Source organism: Lynx canadensis, chromosome A1 (assembly GCF_007474595.2).
Source record: "Lynx canadensis isolate LIC74 chromosome A1, mLynCan4.pri.v2, whole genome shotgun sequence".
Classification (NCBI taxonomy): domain Eukaryota; kingdom Metazoa; phylum Chordata; class Mammalia; order Carnivora; family Felidae; genus Lynx; species Lynx canadensis.
Window position 1 is genome coordinate 36,393,850 of NC_044303.2, and position 20,082 is coordinate 36,413,931.

General features: G+C 36.2%; 1 protein-coding gene across 1 annotated transcript in view; it reads left to right on the forward strand.

The window, feature by feature from the left end:
- Positions 1-20,082, forward strand: part of TDRD3 (tudor domain containing 3) — a 162,230-nt gene that overhangs the window by 83,073 nt on the left and 59,075 nt on the right. The window contains exons 6-10 of the mRNA XM_030311878.1: positions 4,893-4,964; positions 8,280-8,429; positions 13,913-14,053; positions 16,834-16,990; positions 17,667-17,792. Of these exons, the coding sequence (XP_030167738.1) occupies positions 4,893-4,964; positions 8,280-8,429; positions 13,913-14,053; positions 16,834-16,990; positions 17,667-17,792 (646 nt within the window). The remainder of the gene's footprint in view (positions 1-4,892; positions 4,965-8,279; positions 8,430-13,912; positions 14,054-16,833; positions 16,991-17,666; positions 17,793-20,082) is intronic.

Here is a 20,082-nt window from a genome sequence, read left to right on the forward strand (position 1 = left end):
GAAACCATGTAATCCTCCTAACAGTCTTATAAGGGAGTATTATGTCCATATAGATCAGGAAATGCACTTAAAGAACTGTTAAATAATTTATTTTATGATTACAGATCTAATAGGTGACAGATCTGAGCCTCCTCTAACACAGAAGCTCAGGATGTGTACATGCAAAAACATTATAACAAATGATTGTGGAATGAATGAATTATAAAGCACATAAATCTAATTACTCTTTGATCTAAAATTGATGTTCCTGTGCTGCCCCAAATCTTGCCTGTTACCTGGAATGAGCCAAGGAACCTAGTAACATTTGAAGATTTTCCTATTTTATGATACATTATTCTTTTCTATTTTCTTGCTTTGAAAGTGCCTCTGTTTGGGAGGTAAATAGATAAAGAAATTTAGGCACATATTTTATTCCTTAGTACTAATTACTTACAATACTAATGTGCTACCTTTAGGTCTGCTGTACTATGCAGTATAAGATAATGTTCCCTACCTGCATTGTTTAATTAAAATGTTACAAAAGCAGAAGTGGCTTGATAGTTTTACATAAATAGCCAAGATTATGAACCTTGAATTTCCCAGAGAAATCCCACCCATTTCATGTAACTCTTTCCTTTCACAAGTTGATAAATTATATTTTTATTATTAGACATTTTTTAGAGTGTGGTAAGATGCCATTAAGTCAGACCAACATCTTACATTATTTTCCTAATGCCAGCCAAAACTACTTCACTAACTGTAAAATCAATTAAACATTCCTAGAAACTTCCTCACTCCTAAAACACACCCCCCCACACACACACAAAGATTATTAGTAGTTTGATAGTTATCTTTGTAATATTTTATTATATTATGTTTACACTTTGTTTCCTGAAAACTGTGTTAATATTTCTTTTTAGGGGGCAATAAAAATTTATATTAAAAAGTGTTTAAAACATCTTGCAATGATTATAGTTCTCTTGATTTATAGTTGTTGCTGCTGTTTTAATTTGGTAACCATAGCCATGTAGAAACCATGGAGAGTTTAATTACTGAAGCATCTGGCAGGTGGTACACATAGAAATCAGATGTACGCATAGAAACCATAGACCATAAAGTTAATTTTCAAAAAGGGCCCTAACCATTTGGTAAAATAAATGGGTTAAGGGGACATGGGCAGTATTTAAACTATGTGCATGTTTTGTAGCTATAACAAATTGTAATAGGTGAAGAGAAGAAGAAAAACTCAAACCTCAAAATGTTTTGTACATTTGGCAAAGACCAGTTCTAGAGAGTTCTGTGCCAGATGTAATTTGCAAAGTAATGTAGTTTCTGTAATATTTTAGTGCCCCCCAGCCTGTTGCCATGACAGATCTGGGTTTGTTTGTTTTTTCTTTGTGTGTGTGTGTGTGTGTTTAGTAATGGATACATAACATAAAATTTACCATTTTTACCATTTTAAATGTAAAATTCAGTGGCATTAAGTACCTTTATATTGTTAAACAACCATTACATCATCCATCTCTAGAATTTTTATCTTCCCAAACTTAAACTCTGTACCCATAAAACAACTTCCCATCCTCCTATACCCACCTCCAGTCTCTGGTAATCGCCATTCTACTTTCTGTCTCTATGAGTTCAACTACTCTAGGTACGTCATATAAGTGAAATCCTGTGATATTTGTCCTTTAGTGTCTGGTGTATTTTACTTAGCATAATGTCTTCAGGGTTCATCCATGTTGTAGCATGTGTCAGAATTGCTGGACTTTTTTAGGCTGAGTACTATTCCATTGTATATTCCATACACACGCACACACGTACATACAGCATTTCAGTGTTTTCCTCATTCATCCATTGATGGACATTAGGGTTGTTCCTACCTTTTGGCTAATTGTGAACAGTTCTGTTATGAACAAGGTTGGACAAATATCTGTTCAGGTTTCTGCTTTCAGCTCTTTTGGACATACAACCAGAGTAGAATTGCTGAGTCAAATGGCAGGTAATCCTATGTTTAATTTTTTGAGTAACTGCCATCTTGTTTTCTACAGTAATTGCACCATTTTATATTCCCGCCAGCAATGCACAAGGGATCTAATTTCTCCACATCCTCGCCAATCCTTGGTATTTCATTTTTTATAATAACCATTCTAATAGGTGTGAAGTGGAATCTCACTGTGGCTTTGATTTGCATTTCCCTATGCTTAGTGATATTTAGTGCCTTCCATAGGCTACTTGTATGTCTTCTTCGGAGAAATGTTTATGTCCTTTGTCCATTTTTTAACTGGTTTGTTTAGCTTTTGTCCTATTCTTGATATTTTCTGGTTATCAGTTCTTTGAGATGTATGAAATACAAATATTTTTTCACATTCCATGGGTTGTCCTTTTACTCTATTGATAGTATCCTTTGATGCACAAAAGGTTTTAATTTTGATGAAGTTTGATTTCATGTTTTTTTTCTTTTGTTGCTTGTGCTTTTGATGTCATATCCAAGAAATCATTACCAAATCCAGTGTCCTGAAACTTTGCTTCTGTCTTTTTTTCTAAGAGTTTTATGGGTTTAAATTTAGGTATTTGATCCATTTTAAATTAATGTTTGTATATGATACAAGTTAAGGGTCCAACTTCACTGTTTTGCCTATGGATATCCAGTTTTCCCAGCACCATTTCTCTCTTTCCCCAATGAACGGTCTTGTCCACACTCTTCAAAAATGATTTGACCACATATGCAAGCAAGGGTTTATTTCTGGGTTCTTTATTCTTTTTGTTCCCTATGTCTGTCTTCATGCCAGTACCACTCTGTTTCGATTATAGTAAGTTGTAGTAGGTTGTATAACTGAGAAACATGAGGACTTTTCAGGATAGTTATGGTATTCAGGGTCCCTTGAGATTCCATATGAATTGTAGGATGAATTTTTCTGTATCTGCAAAAAATTTCTTGTGATTTTGATAGGAATTGTATTGAATCTTAATAATATTGATATCTTAATAATATTAATTCTTTCAATCCTTGACCATGGGATATCTTTGCATTTATTGATATCATCTTTAATTTCTTTTAGCAGTCTTTTATAGTTTTCAGTGTACAAGTCTCTTAAGTTTATCTCCCAAGTGTTTTATTCTTTTTGATGCTATTGTAAAGGGAAGCTTACAATCTACAGTGGTTTTTTGCTCAGTCTAGTTCTCAGCAATGACTTTAGGGAATTCATATGCTGGTTTCTGGAGCCTCTTTTCTCCACATGTCCCTCTCTTACAAAACTCTGCCCCAGCATCAGCCTGCCTGAAGTTGATTCTCTCAGGTTGGCTCTCTGCGCTGACTGAATCATGCCTCTGAGCAGACATGCATAGCTCATCTGGTTCGATTTTATTTCTCTTTCTTTCAGGGACTATAGTCCTGCACTACTTACTGTCCTATGTCTTAAAACAGTTTTTTCTTACAAGTTGTCCAGATTCCTGCTTGTTTGTAGAGGGAGGTGAAGTCTGACTTCTGTACATTCATGAGGATGAGAAGTATCAACCCTGTAATATGTTTTAAATTATATAATCTGTATTGACAGATGGCATTATTAGCAGTTTGTGTGAGTTTTTAAAGGAAGTTACAGTATAAATTGAAATGATTGATGCTTGAATATCTTGATTATTCAAGATAGGTCTTTCCTATCTGAGGAAAGACCCCTAGATAATTGAATATGCTGCTGGTTTTTAAAAAGTAGGTTAACATCTTATGTACAGCTTGTAAAGAAATATGACAGTCCTATAAAGTTTATATTATTCTTTACTTAATCAGCTGAATAGTCTTGTACAGACCCTGCCTCTCAAGGACTCAGTCTCACAAGACTACTTCCCCACTTCAGATGCCAGTTGCAAATAGCGGGTCCCTGGGTTACCCACACGTCAGTACGTTGTGGGTACAAATTGGTGGTTCCTGTGACCTCCTGCTTGGGTTTGATAATTTGCTATAATGGCTCACAAAAATCAGGGAAACACTTTACTTACTATTAACAGGTTTACTATAAATTTAGGATATTGTAAAAGACGCAAATGAACACCCAAATGAAGCTACAAGATCTAGAAGAGTCCTGAACACAGGAGCCTCCGTCCCTGTGGAATTTGGTGTGTTCTACCCTTCCAGCACATGGATGTGTTCATCAAACTGGAAGCTCTCAGAACCCTGTTGTATAGGGGGTTTCATGGAGGCTCATTATATAGGCATGATTGACTAAACCACTGAACATTGGCGACTAACTCATTCTCCAACCTTCCAATCATATTATTGGTGCCTCTGGCAGCCAGCCCCCATCCTGGAGCTATTCAGGGGCCCATCAATAGTCACCTCATTAGCATAAACTCAGGTATCCTCAAAGAAGCTTATTATGAATAACAGAAGATGCTCCTCTGACCCCAATCACTCAGGAAATTCCAAAAGTTTTAGGAGCTCTGTTCCAAGAACTGGGGAAGAAGCCCAAATATATATATTTTTATTACATTGCAGTATCTCAAATATTTGCTAGTAGATTTTATGTATAAAAATTTATTTTGAAGATAATTTTCAGGTAATATTTGTCTGTCGGAGTATAGTTTTAGTGCGCTTTTAAAATTTTTGTTACCATTGTTTGTTGTCTTGAATTAACTCCTTATTGAAGAGGGTATTTTTTTTACTGTGTTTTCTTTTTATGGGAGCAGGTTGGTAAGTACTTCTGAAAATTCTATGTGAATGTGTAGTTTAGTATGGGAGATGAGGAGAGAACCTTTGCCTAATTATTGCCTAATTACACAAAATGTTTTTATGTAGTTTAAAATTATTTATACAAGGCTTTTGTTTTTTCCTATTCTATATAAGAATCTACTAACATAAGTGGATTCCTGGTACATTGTAAATGGTATAATTTCTGTCTTATGACTCACTTTTCTCACAGAGCTTGTCAAAACACAATAGAAGTAATATTGGAACTGAAGGTGGACCACCTCCTTTTGTGCCTTTTGGACAGGTAATGACGTCCATGTTGGCAGATGAATTTAATCAGCAAAAGTGTTTTTCATTTGTATTCAAGCTGTGTTTAGTTTTGTGTGGAACTATTCATTTAGAGGTCATGGAGTTATGTGGAAATCTATTAAACACAGAAATTTAATAATTGTGGTTTTTTTCTTTAACTAAATTGTTGGTGTAGATTCTTTTCTCAAGAGCTGTTAACCGAAAGATTGAAGCAGTTAAGAGGCATACTTGAAGAGCAACTTATAACTAATTAAGATAGCCTGGTGGTAGAGGCTTTGTTTTTTTGTTGTTGTTGTTGTTTTCTGTTTTTTTGAAAGAGTGAGAGAAATTCAAAAGTAAGACAGATGTATGCTGTAATTTCCCACTTTTTTCGGTAGACACAAAAGAGGGAAAGGAAAAAATGAAAATGTCAACAGAGAGATGAGACATAAAGGTGCGAACCCAGAGACAGGGAAGGGCATCACTGCACTTTAGTGGGGTTTCTGTCCCAGTTGTTCTTTCCTGGATTCTAATCTTCGGCCTTGATCCAAATTACCTGTCTCAATCAAGAACTTAATTTTATTTCCATTTGATATTTTTCTTTTTAACCACAGCAGCCCTGATCCTTCTCTTACAGAAGCTAAAAGTTTCCTCCTCACTATTTTTCAACCCACCCTCTGCAAAATGTTACAGTGAGGTAACTCCTTAGCTGCCTGGAATCTTGGGCCTTCCTGATTTTACTCAGCATTCCACTGTTATTCACAACAGTCTCCTGCAGCCTTTTCCTGTTTTATCCCTGATGAGTCTGAGATTCATCCCTGTGGCAGCTTGCTCTTTGCTTCATGATAGCACCAACATTTAGCTGTTGGTAATCTGCCTTGCGTTTGCTCTTCATTTGCTTCATTCCACCCAGATAAATGGGTGGAATCTGTTGACTGGCATCCTTTTGAAACACATTTTTGTAAGGTCAACTCAAAATTGAATTAAAGTCATTCTCTCATCATGGCTATTTTGAAAATAATTTAAAAATATGTTGACTCTACTGTGCTTTGGAGCAAGGCACAGTCAAGATGAGAGGAGGCATGATGCCCTGTGATCAGATCCATGTTGCTGATATTCTCTCTCCCACCAATGTCACAAAAACCTTCAGAATGCAAACAGAGTGTAAACAGTTGAATGATTTATATTTTAATAATATAAATACATGTTTGCAAGAATTTGCTTTCCTCTTAAACATTTTGGTGATAATATTTCTTTTATGAATTACTCAGAGAAACGTAATTTTGAGAGAGAGTGCAGGGAAGAGGCAGAGAGGGAGGGAGAGAATCACAAGCAGGCTCCACGCTATCAGCTCAGAGGCCCATGTGGGGCTCAATCCTACGAATCATGAGATCATGACCTGAGCTGAAATCAAGAGTCAGACAGACACTTAACCAGCTGAACCACCCAGGCACCCTTTATGGTTTTTTAAATTAGGAATATATTAAAAGGTATAGTTTCACTAATATTTCTTATCAAGTCCATTTTAAAATATTCTTGTTCAGTTTATCTTAGCCTTGTACATGGGTTAAAGATAGATAATGCTGGATGTGTGCCAATAGCAACAGGATATATTAATATTGCTGAAAACCTGTATTTGTACAACACATTTGTGTGAGTATATGTTTTTCTTTTTTTATTAGTGAGTTGAGAAAAGGCTCATTTTATAGGATTTTTACTGCTAGGATTGGAAGGGAGAACAGAATTCAGGGCTTATTTTTAAGCAGTGTTGGCTTTTTAAAATTATCCTAAGAAATTAAAAATCAAAAACTTTGGGGGCGGTTGGGTGGCTCAGTCAGTTAAGTGTCCAACTTCGGCTCAGGTCATGATCTTGCGGTTCGTGAGTTCGATCCCCGCATCAGGCTCTGTGCTGACAGCTCAGAGCCTGGAGCCTGCTTCGGATTCTGTGTCTCCCTCTCTCTCTCTACCCCTCCCCCACTCTCATTCTGTCTCTCTCTCTTTCTCTCTCTCTTAAAAATAAACATTAAAAAAAATTTTTTTTTTTAAAAATCAAAAACTTTGTAGCCTGATTGAGAGAGCAGTTATGTTTTTAGTTTTTAGTTTGTAAGTTCAGAGACAGCTCTTTATATTTAAAATAACCATACTATACTACTTAACCGTCATATGCATATTGTGTCATAATATGGAAATCAAACTCTTAATAAAAAACTGAACTTGTCTCTTCTTGTACAGTAGTATAGACTGTTTGAAGTTTAAAATTATTTCAAGTTATTATCCTAAAATGCTACATAAATCTCTTGGTTCAATGTGTGTCTTAAATATGTGCCCTATTTTAGATGGCCATTATGTAGCTTTACATTTTATTTACCAGTTACATTTATTTACAAGTGACTTTAATCAATTCTCTACCTTTATTTTTAAATCTTTGGGAAAGAATTAAACTTTTATGAGCTCTCAATTGTTTTTTTTTTTAATTTTTTTTTCAACGTTTATTTATTTTTGGGACAGAGAGAGACAGAGCATGAACGGGGGAGGGGCAGAGAGAGAGGGAGACACAGAATCGGAAACAGGCTCCAGGCTCTGAGCCATCAGCCCAGAGCCTGACGCGGGGCTCGAACTCACGCACTGCGAGATCGGGACCTGGCTGAAGTCGGACGCTTAACCGACTGCGCCACCCAGGCGCCCCGAGCTCTCAATTGTTAAAGCAACACAAACCTTTCTTTTTTTTTTGACTTCACTTTGGTTTTTTTTTTTTTTTATATATGAAATTTATTGACAAATTGGTTTCCATACAACACCCAGTGCTCATCCCAAAAGGTGCCCTCCTCAATACCCATCACCCACCCTCCCCTCCCTCCCACCCCCCATCAACCCTCAGTTTGTTCTTAGTTTTTTACAGTCTCTTATGCTTTGGTTCTCTCCCACTCTAACGTCTTTTTTTTTTTTTTTCTTCCCCTCCCCCATGGGTTCCTGTTAAGTTTCTCAGGATCCACATAAGAGTGAAACCATATGGTATAGGGCACTTGTACCCCAATGTTCATAGCAGCACTCTCAACAATAGCCAAATTATGGAAAGAGCCTAAATGTCCATCAACTGATGAATGGATAAAGAAATTGTGGTTTATATACACAATGGAATACTACGTGGCAATGAGAAAAAATGAAATATGGCCTTTTGTAGCAACGTGGATGGAACTGGAGAGTGTAATGCTAAGTGAAATAAGCCATATAGAGAAAGACAAACCTTTCTTTTGAGGTGTTACTTTCTTATGAAAAACTTGGATCTCTTTTGGAACTGCTGAAGTGTTTTATTTTTCTCTATTATTACCAGAAGTGCACGTCTCATGTCCAAGTGGATAGTAGAGAACTTGACCGAAGAAAGACATTGCAAGTCACAATGCCTGTCAAACCTACAAATGACAATGATGAATTTGAAAAACAAAGGACTGCTGCTATTGCGGAAGTTGCAAAGAGCAAAGAAGTAAGAAACTAGATCTTTATAAACTCTTATTCTTTGTCATTATGTTCTATTTAAGTCACTCAGAATCATTATTGTCTTTCCATATAAGGTAACTAATTCAACAAACTTTTGACATTCTTCTTGCATATTTCAACAGTAGAAATGCCCTGGGCCTTTATGGAGCCTTAAGCTCACACATTTTGCTCACAAGTTCTTGCTAGCAAACCACTCTTCTTTCCTCCCTTTTCCTTTTCTTCTTAATAGAGTAACAACGAAACACAACACTTTTCATGATGGCAGAGGATTTTCTGTTGTTAGTTGGGCTAGATACCACCTGTGAGGAATGCAAGTAAAGATAGATCAGAAGAGGGGCGCCTGGGAGGCTCAGTGGGTTAAGCATCTGACTTTGACTCAGGTCATGATCTCACGGTTCGCAGGTTCAAGCCCCGTGTCGGGGCTCTGCACTGCAGCTCAGAGCCTGGAGTCTGCTTCAGATTCTGTGTCTTCCTCTCTCTCTCCCTCCCCTGCTCATGTGCATGCATGAGTTTCTTCTTTCTCTCTCAAAAATAAATAAACATTTAAAAAAAAAGATTGATCAGAGGATAAATCATGGCTTAGTATTAACATTTTTGTTAGTTTTCATTCTTCAATCTACTTAGTAAAAAATAATTTTTTTCTTTGGATCCTGTACATTTATGCCCTTCCCACACACACACACACACACACACACACACACACACACAATCCATCATGTTCTCTTAACAGCCAAATGGTTTTCTTTTAATTATTTCAAATTTCTTGCTTATTTGAAATAGGTGTTTTCTCTAGTTAGTTATTCATTTTAGACTTTGAGAAGAAATTTAAGTTCATGAATTAGTTGCTTAGACAGACTCTCCTTCTCTTAACCAGTGAGATTAGAATACTTTCCTTTATTTAAAACCAGTAATAAAGCTTAGCTAACAACTGCTTTCCTATTTAATTTTGAAGTATAAGTAAGAGATTTATTGAATTTTGATTGTTCTTCCTGCTGTGTCTTTCCGTCATCAGTCTGATCCAAGAGCACAAGCTCTGGAGTCAGGCAGCCTGGAAGTGTATCCTGCTGACAGCCTTCGATAAGTTACTTAGCTTTTCGTACCTGATTTTTCTTCATCTTTGCAAAGGGGATAATAACGGCACCCACTTCATATGGTTGCTGTTAGAATTAAACTGATAATCTTTAAAACATTTACAACGCTGCATGTGGCACAGTTCAAATTTTCCGTCACTGAAAGCTCTCCGTAAATGTGACTATTGTCATTCCTTAGTGTCTTTTATGTACTAAGGTACATGCTTTTAAAAATCGTTTTTCATGCTTCTGAAATTAATGCATTTTGCATAGTTTACATAAAATATATTTCTTTTTTCCTAAAAGGCTGTTAAAATTATGGAATTTAAAAAGAGTATATGGGATATATATCAATTTCTTAATGATTATAGGAAAGTTGTTTTTTTGATGTACATTTTTCTCACACAAACTTTCCTTCCAAAACTTTGATGCAGGGTATGGCTATTTTCTAGAATATAGTTAAACTGTAATATGCTTCATTTTTTAAAGCCATAATTGATCACATTGTATTTTGTATAAATATTTGATAAATAAAGAATCCTAGCTTTCCAAAGCAAACTTAAAACTACTCAGTTTATATATGAGAGAACTGATGGTGGTTCAAAACTACCCGAACTTGCCCAGTGTTACCCAATGGCAAATTTAGGACTAATCCTATGTGTATTATAGATTATCCTTATATCTATAGATCTGTCTCTATAGGTAAGTACACACACACACACACACACACACACAAGCACAGATTTATATTTAATCTAAATGCCTGAACAATGGAGCACCTGGGTGGCTCAGTCAGTTAAGCATCTGACTCTTGACTTTGGCTCAGGTCATGATCTCACAGTTTGTGAGTTTGAGTCCAACATCGGCCTCTGTGCTGACAGCACAGAGCCTGCTTGAGATTCTCTCTCTCTCTGTCTCTCTTCTCTCTCCCCACTTGCTCTTGTGCTCTCTCTCTCAAAATAAATAAATAAACTTAAAAAAATGTCTGAACAGCAAAATCATAAGAGCAGAATTGTTTTAGAAAGATGTTTTATGATCATCCATTCAAACAATTATGTGGATTTGGCAGAATTTAGTGCACATGATCAAGCCATGATTTTCATATATTTTTTCCGTTATTTGTTTATTCAGCAATCTTATGAAAATCTGTATGCAAAGAAGTGTTCTAAATGCTTAGATTAAGAGTCCCTGGGTGGCTCAGGTGGTTAAGCATCTGACTCTTGATCTCAGCTCAGGTCATGATCTCTTGATTCGTGAAGTCAAGCCCCACATCAGGCTGATAGTGCAGAGCCTGTTTGGGATTCTCGCTCTCTGCCCCTCCCCTGCTCATGCTTTTTCTTTCTGGATCTCTCTCTTTCTCAAAATAAATCAATAAAATTTAAAAAAATGTAAAAACTAGGGGCACCTGAGTGGCTCAGTCGGCTAAGCACCGACTTCAGCTGAGGTCATGATCTCGTAGTTCATGAGTACAAGCCCCACGTCGGGCTCTGTGCTGACAGTTCGGAGCCTGGAGCCTGCTTCAGAATCTGTGTCTCCCTCTCTCTCAGCCCCTGCCCTGCTTGCTCTCTCTCTCTCTCTCTCTCTCTCAAAAATAAACACAGACAAAAAAAATTGTTTTTTTAAAATTTTTTTTTTTTAATTTTTTTTTTCAACGTTTATTTATTTTTTGGGGGACAGAGAGAGACAGAGCATGAACGGGGGAGGGGCAGAGAGAGAGGGAGACACAGAATCGGAAACAGGCTCCAGGCTCTGAGCCATCAGCCCAGAGCCTGATGCGGGGCTCGAACTCACGGACCGCGAGATCGTGACCTGGCTGAAGTCGGACGCTTAACCGACTGCGCCACCCAGGCACCCCCTTTTTTTTTTTTTTAATTTTTTTTTTTTGTTTTTTTAAATTAAAAAAATAAATGCTTATGTTAAGTCAATGAACAAAATAGACAAAAGATCCCTGCCCTTATCAAGCTTATATTTTAGTAAAGGAGAAAACTATTTATATGTAAGTTGTATGGGAAGTTAGAAATCAGTAAGCTCTATAGGAAGAAAAAAAATAAAGTAGGTTGGGAGTTGGGAGTACTGGTTGGGGATGGGGTGCACCTAACATAAGATGGTCAGAAATTAAGAATTCTTTTTGTGTAGTTTACATTCTAGTAAGGACACTAAATAATATAAACATGCTAAATAAGTAAGTTTCAGATTTCAGTTTTAAATAGAGTGATTTAATTAGGTCCCAAGATGATGAGATTTGAGCTAAGACTTGAAGGAGGTAAGAGAATTAGCTATGTGGTTACCTGAGGAAGAAAAGTCTTTACAAAGGCTCTAAAGCAGGAGTATGTGTTCAAAGAATAGGAAGGTAGCCGGTGGAAGCAGAGAGAACAAAGGGACAAGAAGTAGACCATAAAGTCAATGGTGATAATGTAGGTCAGCTTATATATGGCTCTGTGAGCCATGTTTAAAAAACTGGTCTTTATTCAGAGAGAAATGAGAGCCTTTAGAGGTGTTCAGCACAACAGTAACATCAACTGACCTACATTTAAAAAAGCTAATGGTGGGGGGGGGGGGCGCCTGGGTGGCTCAGCCGGTTAAGTCACAGTTCGTGAGATTGAGCCCTGTGTCAGTCTTTGCACTGGCAGTGCAGAGCCTGCTTGGGGTTCTCTCTCCCTCTCTCTTTGCTCCTCCCCCTCTTGTGCACACTCTCACTCTCTCAAAATAAATAAATAAATAAACATTAAAAAAAATAAATAAAAAGGTAATTCTGGCTGCTATGTTCAGAGTAGATTGTAGAGAAGAAGATTGAACCAAACAGGTTAGGAAATTATTGAATGATCCAGGGAGGGGAAAAATGATGGTAGCTTGGATGAAGATGGCAGCTGCATAGGTGGTGTGAAGTGGTCAGATTCTGGAATTTTGAAAGTAGAACTATCACAGTTTCTGAGATATTGAATGTGGTACATGAGGGAGGTATCGTGAATGATTCCAAGGGTTTTGCCCTAAGAAATTGGCAGGTTAGAGTTTCTTACTTTGAATTAGAGAAGACTGTAGTAGAACAGGTTTGAGGATAAAGATTTGGTATTCTGTTTTGAACATAGTAATGTTGAAGTGTGCCTGTCAGACATCATGTGGCTTCATAGGCAGTGAGACAGAAGAGTATAATTGGAAAAGTGAGCTTTGGAAGAGATGCATTTGGAAGTTGTAAGCATATATGGATGCCTATTTAAAATCATGAGGCTATATAAGTGATGACCTTCCAAACTTCAAATCTATTGCATAAACCAAAAATTGAATGAATCTAGTAATGCACCTTTGGTCTTTGAAGGTGTGGTTTTAATTTTGGTTTAAATAAAATTTAAATATTGTGGTGGTGTATCAACTACATAATAGATATTTTATACGTTGTCTGGTTAATGCTTATCTACTATCATTTTTCTATTTCTCAGGTTCTGTTTCTTTATATTTTCATCAGATTGAAAATAATTTCCCAGTATCTCATAAATTTATATCTAGGATGTTTTCTTACTGTAATAATTTTAAAACACATGTAAAAATATTTATTATTATCACTAATAAAAATCAAGTCTTGACTTCTTCCTCTTTTATTGGATCTATTAGAGCTCTAAAGATGCTGTATGACCACATATTTAATTTAATACTGTACAAGTAACAGCAGTGGGTTACTTTTCAATCATGAATTTGTATCTTTATGACTAATGTCCTTTACATTCTTGTCTTTTTATAATAGTTTTGATGAAAATGAGATCAGAGCAGATTTTCAAATGTGATTAAACATAATTATTGAAATAATTCAAACAAAATGAGAAATAAAGGCTTTAAAGTTTTCTATACATAATTAGTAAGCATATTATGTAATTAATGTAAATAGTAAGTTAGCGATGAGAATTTTCGTCCAGTGTTAAAATTCACATTATTTGTTTACTTTTTAAGTTTGTATAAATAATCATATTATTGGATCATGGACATAATGTAACTGATTCCTAGACATGTTGAGTGCCTTGCTAAAAATAGACTTGCTACGTGTCTGGGTTTATAACCCAGCTCTCGTGATTTATCAGTCGTGTATCGTGCCATAGAATTATTTTAACACCTAAACTCCATAATGCTAATATTATTGTATTTTCTTCTATGTTGTTGTCTACTTCAGTTTATTCTGATGACTTGCCTTGAAGACTTAACGATGCTAATTTTGTAAATTTTTTATTGCTTCACCCGGACTTGTGGAAAGAAGAGATGATGGCCAGTACATATTTTTTGAAAAGAATCAGTTAGCATAATTGAGAAGCGTTTCGTTACTTGTTTTACCAGATGTTTTTGGTTGCAGACTAGTCTTGAGAACCATCTTTCCATATTACTTACCTACATCTCTTTGTCTTTCACTTATTTAAAGACCAAGACATTTGGAGGTGGTGGTGGTGGTGCTAGAAGTAACCTCAACATGAGTGCTGCTGGGAACCGAACTAGAGAAATCTTACAAAAAGAAAAGTCAGCCAAACCGGAGGGGAAACATGAGGGTGTCTACAGAGAACTGGTAAGGCCAAAGAATCAACCACAGAGTTAATGTGTTCTGCCCTACCTGGATGATTTTTCTGTCCTTTCTCACAACCACTCCTGGCTTTATTCAGCGCGTTATGAATGAACTTTACAACTCTTAAGAAGGTTTTCATTAAGGATTGTCGCTAATCGTGGAGCATCTGGATTGTTTGAAAGATAATTTACTTAAAACCTCCATCGTACTTAAATTTCTAATGTCTGAATTATGTCTTTTGGAATAGCTTGATGAAAAGCCATCACATTTAATAGAGGACATTTAATGGAGATTATTTTGTATAAGATGATGCCTCAGGAACATCCTTTCCCTTCACTTCTCCATATCCTTCTCAAATTTTCTGTAAAGTGATTTTGTTTTGTTTTGTTTTGCTCTTTGAGAAAAATGTATTAGAACAAGTAAATGTGTATTCTGGTCTCATTTGCAAAATATACTTGGATTTTTAAGATAAATGATAGGAGTCAAAGTTATTTCTGGTATGCTGCAGTGTTCTCATACATGAGAGAACTGACAAGAATTCTTTTTCCTCTGCCTTTAGAAGTTGAGTGACTTTAGATGCTTTTATCTGTAGAGTAGGGGATACTAAGACTGACTTAAATAATAGGGATTTATTATTTCACATAACTAGAAATTCAGAAGTAGATGGTTACAAAGGTTGATAAATCCAGCAGTACAACAATGTTGGAGCTCTGGTGAGCATCTCTGTGATTTTTTGCCTTTCTTCTCAGGGATACAGGACTCTTTGTGTATTAAGTCTTCACACAAAAAGTTCAAAGGCAGGAAGGAAAGGGTGTAGGTCTATTTTATCAGACAAGAAAATATTTTCTGAAATCTCCAGAAAGTTCCATTTATGTCTTAACGACTAGAGATAGGTCACATGTCCACTTCTAAATCAGCCATTGGCCAAGGAGAACTATGGGCCAGGCTGTCTCTTCCTTGAACATAGTACCATTTCATGGTACCATTTCATGGACTTTTACAAAAGTCAGTTTCAGGTTAGAGTAGATACAGCGAACTGAAAAAATATGGTCCCTAACTCAAGAAGCTTTCAAACTTCAGTAAATTGAGAATACTTCTCTGGGGATGTCTTGCCATAGAACATCAGAGACCAGCAGTTTGGGGTTGTGGCAAGGATTAAACATATGAAGGGAGTGACATTGCAAAGATGGTGGAGTCGAGAGCTCCAGGAATTGGCCTCTCCACCCAAACAACTATTTAGGTGACAAGTACTCTCTGAAACAACGGTTTTAGAATTCTGAAGGCTGGTAGTCAAATACTTGAGGATCCAGAATAGTGAGTAGTGAAGAAAGAGGATAATGGAACAGAGACTTCAGTGATCACATATCACAAGGAATATAATCCTTGCAAAGAAAGTTTGGAAAAGTCACTACACAAACTTACAACAGCAGCTTTCATCAAGTAACAATAGCAATCCCTGAGGAGGAGGGAGAATCTGATTTCCAAAATTACTGCCATTATAGTATTCAAAATGTCCAGTTCTCAACAAAAAAAAATTACAAAGCCTACCAAAAAACAGCAAAGTACAACCCACTTAGGGAAAAAAAAAGAAATTGACAGGAACTTTCCCTGAAGAAGCCCAGGCATTGGACTGACTAAACAAAGACTTTAAATGCACTATCTTAAATATGCTCAAACGTCTGAAGGGAACTGTTGACAAAGAACAAAGATAAATCAAGAGAACAATATATGAACAAGTGGGGAATATCAGTAAAGAGAGATTATAAGAAAAAAAAGAAACCAAATAGAATTTCTGGAGCAGAAAAGTACAGTAACTGAAATGAAAAATTAGCAGATTCAACATCAGACTGGAACAGGCAGAGAAAAAAATCAGTGAACTTTGATACTGGGCAATTGAAATTACCCAGTCTAAGATGCGGAAAGAGAAAAGAGTGAAGAAAAAAAGAGGATAAGGGACCTATGGGGTACCATCAAGAAATTTCTTTATGGGATATGTTTATGTTACTTAAAAAGTTCTTGAATTCTACTCAGCTCTAGATTTTTCAAGGAGATTTTGGTTTATGGCATTTTAAGGTAGATTTTCCTATTTGAGGTACAGGCTATCACAGCATCATAGATAGTATTGCTAATGAGTATAGAAAGAATACTGGAACAGAGAGAGTAAAAAAAAAATAAAACTACTGAGATAGCACCTTTTTGTTAGCTTCATTTTATACTTTGCAGTTTTGGAGAAGTGAAATATTAAGCAAGAAAAGTTTTCATTAGATAGTTTTCACTGTATTATTTTCAGAAGCTTCTTTCTGACATATATGATTTTCTTTCTTTTCCTTTCTTTCATTCATTCATTCACTCTTTTGTAATGGTAGTTGTAAAGTCAGAGAGTACTTGAGGCACAACCCCACATATCATACAGAATTTTCCTCGACTATTGGTATGAACAAACAGCAAGTGGATGTTGTATTAGTATGGCATTTTTTCTATAACCATGAGTGTAATTTTTAATTTAAAAACAGTATACATAGGGGTACCTGGGTGGCTCAGTCGGTTAAGTGTCCGACTCTTGGATCAGATAATGATCTCACGGTTTGTGAGTTTGAGCCCCGCATTGGGCTCGAATCCCTGCCTGGGATTCTCTCTCTCCCTCTCTCTCTGCCCCTCTTCCACTCACTCTGTCTCTCAAAATAAATAAACTTAAAAAAAAAAGAAACTATACATATACTTAAAAACGTATACCTTGCTTATTTATTGGCCATTAGCGTAGCTTTGCTTTTAATTTCTTACAGGTTGATGAGAAGGCTCTGAAACACATAACAGAAATGGGCTTCAGTAAAGAAGCATCGAGGCAAGCTCTTATGGATAATGGCAACAACTTAGAAGCAGCGCTGAATGTACTTCTTAACAGCAATAAACACAAACCTGTTACAGGTCCACCTCTGAGAGGTAGAGTTCATTAAGCCATGTGACAGATAGTATTGTTTGCATTTCTGGCTGAGGTTTTGTTGTTGGGCGGGGGGACAGTATAACTTCATTTACTCTTTGTGGTAAGAGGAAGGAGCACCAGTTAGGGCATCACAGAGACTTGTGCAAGTTCCTCCAAGTTTCTCTGTCTTCATCTTTATGTAAAGTAGGTCTAATAATACCTTACTTAACAGGGTTGTTATAAGTAATAGAGAAAATATAATGTGAAATGAGTAGTTCTGTTAATTATTTTTAGAACTATGCCCCTTGTATAAGTGACTAGTCTGCAGACTTTTAAAAATTATCAAGAACATGACTTTTATTTAGTGTTATTCTTTGGTCATTCAAGTCTTAATCCTCTATTCTTTTAAAGGATTAGTGGTTAAAGAAAAATTTTATAAGAATGATTTTTTTTCTCTTAAAAGATAATTTACATGAACAAATTCAAATTTCCAGATAGATCATTTAGAGGACTAAAGGTACTAGTTGATATAATCATTTTAAAAATGTATTTATTTAAAAGATGCAGAATATACAGAAAAATATGAAAAGAAAGACATACAAAATCATACTTGAGGTGACTGATGATTCTGTTTTGGTGTATTTTCTCCTTTTGTTTTTGCACGTACAATAAACATGTCTTGCTTTACTTCTTCAGGTAAGGGAAAAGGCAGGGGGAGAATAAGATCTGAAGAAGAGGAGGAGCTGGGAAATGCAAGGCCGTCAGCTCCAAGCACATTATTTGATTTCCTGGAGTCTAAAATGGGGACTTTGAGTGTGGAAGGTAGGCTACCTTAAAGTAGATTGCTTTTTTTTTTTGTTTGTTCTTGTAATGTTTATTAATTTTGAGAGAGAGAGAGAGGGAGAGAGAGAGAGAGAGAGAGACAGTGAGTGACTACTGGGGAGGGACAGAGAGAGAATCCCAAGCAGGGTCTGCACCGTCAGCACAGAGCCCAACACGGTGCTCAAACTCATAACCTGTGAAATCATGACCTGAGCCAAAATCAAGAGTTGGACGCTTAGCAGACTGAGCCACTCAGGCGCCCCTAATGTAGATTTCTTTTAAAAACACCAAACTTTGGAATCGCACCAAAAAAAGTTTAATAAAAGAACTGACAATACAAACTTCTATCTGGGTGTTGAAAATTAAAATTTTTAAATTACAAATTTACTGTTTAACAGAAGCACAGAACAAAATTTTTGATTGTTACAGTCTGAAAATACAAAAGGCAGCTTATTTTGCCCTCTAATGCTAAAATAGGTAATATTGCCAAGATCTTTCCCCCAACTTCACTAGATAACAGATTTAGCTATGAAAACTGATTGTTATGTTGGAGAATTTATTATTATATAATTTTATATAACACTTTGTGAAATTGGCCTATCTCTTCTTTCTCCACGTATTACATATTTTATGGAAATATTCACACAATGAGTGAATATGCTCCCATAATATGATGTATTCCTTAATATGACATATTTTAGTGATTAACATAAATACTGAAAAGATAAAGAATGTTAAATGTGGATCTTTTTTCTAAGCATGGGATAAGTAAGTATTTTCTAAAATAGTATATTTTTTAAAATATGAGTCCAAAACATTAGGAAAATACCCTTTTTTCTTTTAAATTTATTATTTATTTAAGAGAGCGAGCATGAGCACAAGCAGGGGAGAGACAGAAAAAGGGAGAGAGACAGAGTGAGAGAGAATCCCAAGCAGGCTCAGCACTCTGTGCTGAGCCCAGTGCAGGGCTAGATCCACAACTTTGAGATCATGACCTGAGCTGAAATCAGAGTTGGATGCTGAACCAAGTGAGTCACCCAGGTGCCCCAGGGAGATATACTTTTAAATTCAGTTTTCTCTTTCAGATATATTTTTAATTAAAAAAAAAAAAAAAGGTTGGAGATAAAATGCTATGATAACAAATTTGAAATGTCCAGATTTCATGAAAATGGAAGCTCATTGCTAGATTATATAGAAAAGGCAATGTATTTTGAAAAAGTGTTTGATGTAGGTGAGATTTGTAAGCACACATTTAACAGCAATGTTTTCTTGGTTGTAAAACATAATGTATTGGTTTTCCATTGCTGTTGAATAGATTACCACAAATTTGGTGGCTTAAAACAATGCAAATTTATCTCGTGGTTTCTGTGGGTCAGGAGTCCAGGCAAACTTAGTTGGGACCTTTGCTGAAGATCTCACATCCTGAAATCAAGATTTCAGTTGGGGATATGACCTTGGCTGAGGCTTAAGGTTCTCTCCTAAGCTCACTGGTTGTTAGCAAAATTCAGTTCCTTGTAGATTAAGACCAAAGTCCCCATTTTCTTGCTTGATGTTGCCTGGGGAGTGCTTTTAGCTCCTGGAAGCTCTCGAGTTCTTGCCACCTGATCACCTCTGTAGGCAGTTCACGTCATGTTTGTTTGCTTCTGTAAAGCCAGCAAGAGAATCTCTACTGCTTCTTCAAATCTCTGCCTTTCTGATATTTTTGTCCCAACTTCCTTTATACTCTCCCAATCAGAACTTTGGTGATTTTCTTTTACCTTTCTGTCTCCCTACATTTGCTATTGACTCCTGCAGTATCTCCTAAATCATAATGAAGTTGAGACTGAGATACTAATTTTGCTGTGACCTATGTGCCTATAATGCTTCAGTTCTCACAGAACATATTCTATACCAACAAAATGAAATGATATTAGCATTCCATTTGGAAAAAGGTATAAAAGTTAATTAAGATACATGACCTGGATACTACACTCAAAAACAAATGTCAGTGTCTTCTGAGGAGACAGAAGTTTATGAAGACTTCTGGTAATATAGGGTATTGTTTTAGTAGATGTGTTTTATTTATGACACTGCTATTAATATGACACAGAATCTGATAGCATGTGAGAAAAAATATGGACTTTATAATAATAATATTCCAGACCCTTGGCTTTTACAAGGTGTATAATCTGACCTTCAGACACGTGTGCAGAGGAATATTGGATCAAGGACAGGCCAAGTAGAGGGAGCTCTGGGCATCCAGGCTTAGAGGCATCAGATCACCAGTTCCCTATCTTTGGGACAGTGTGGG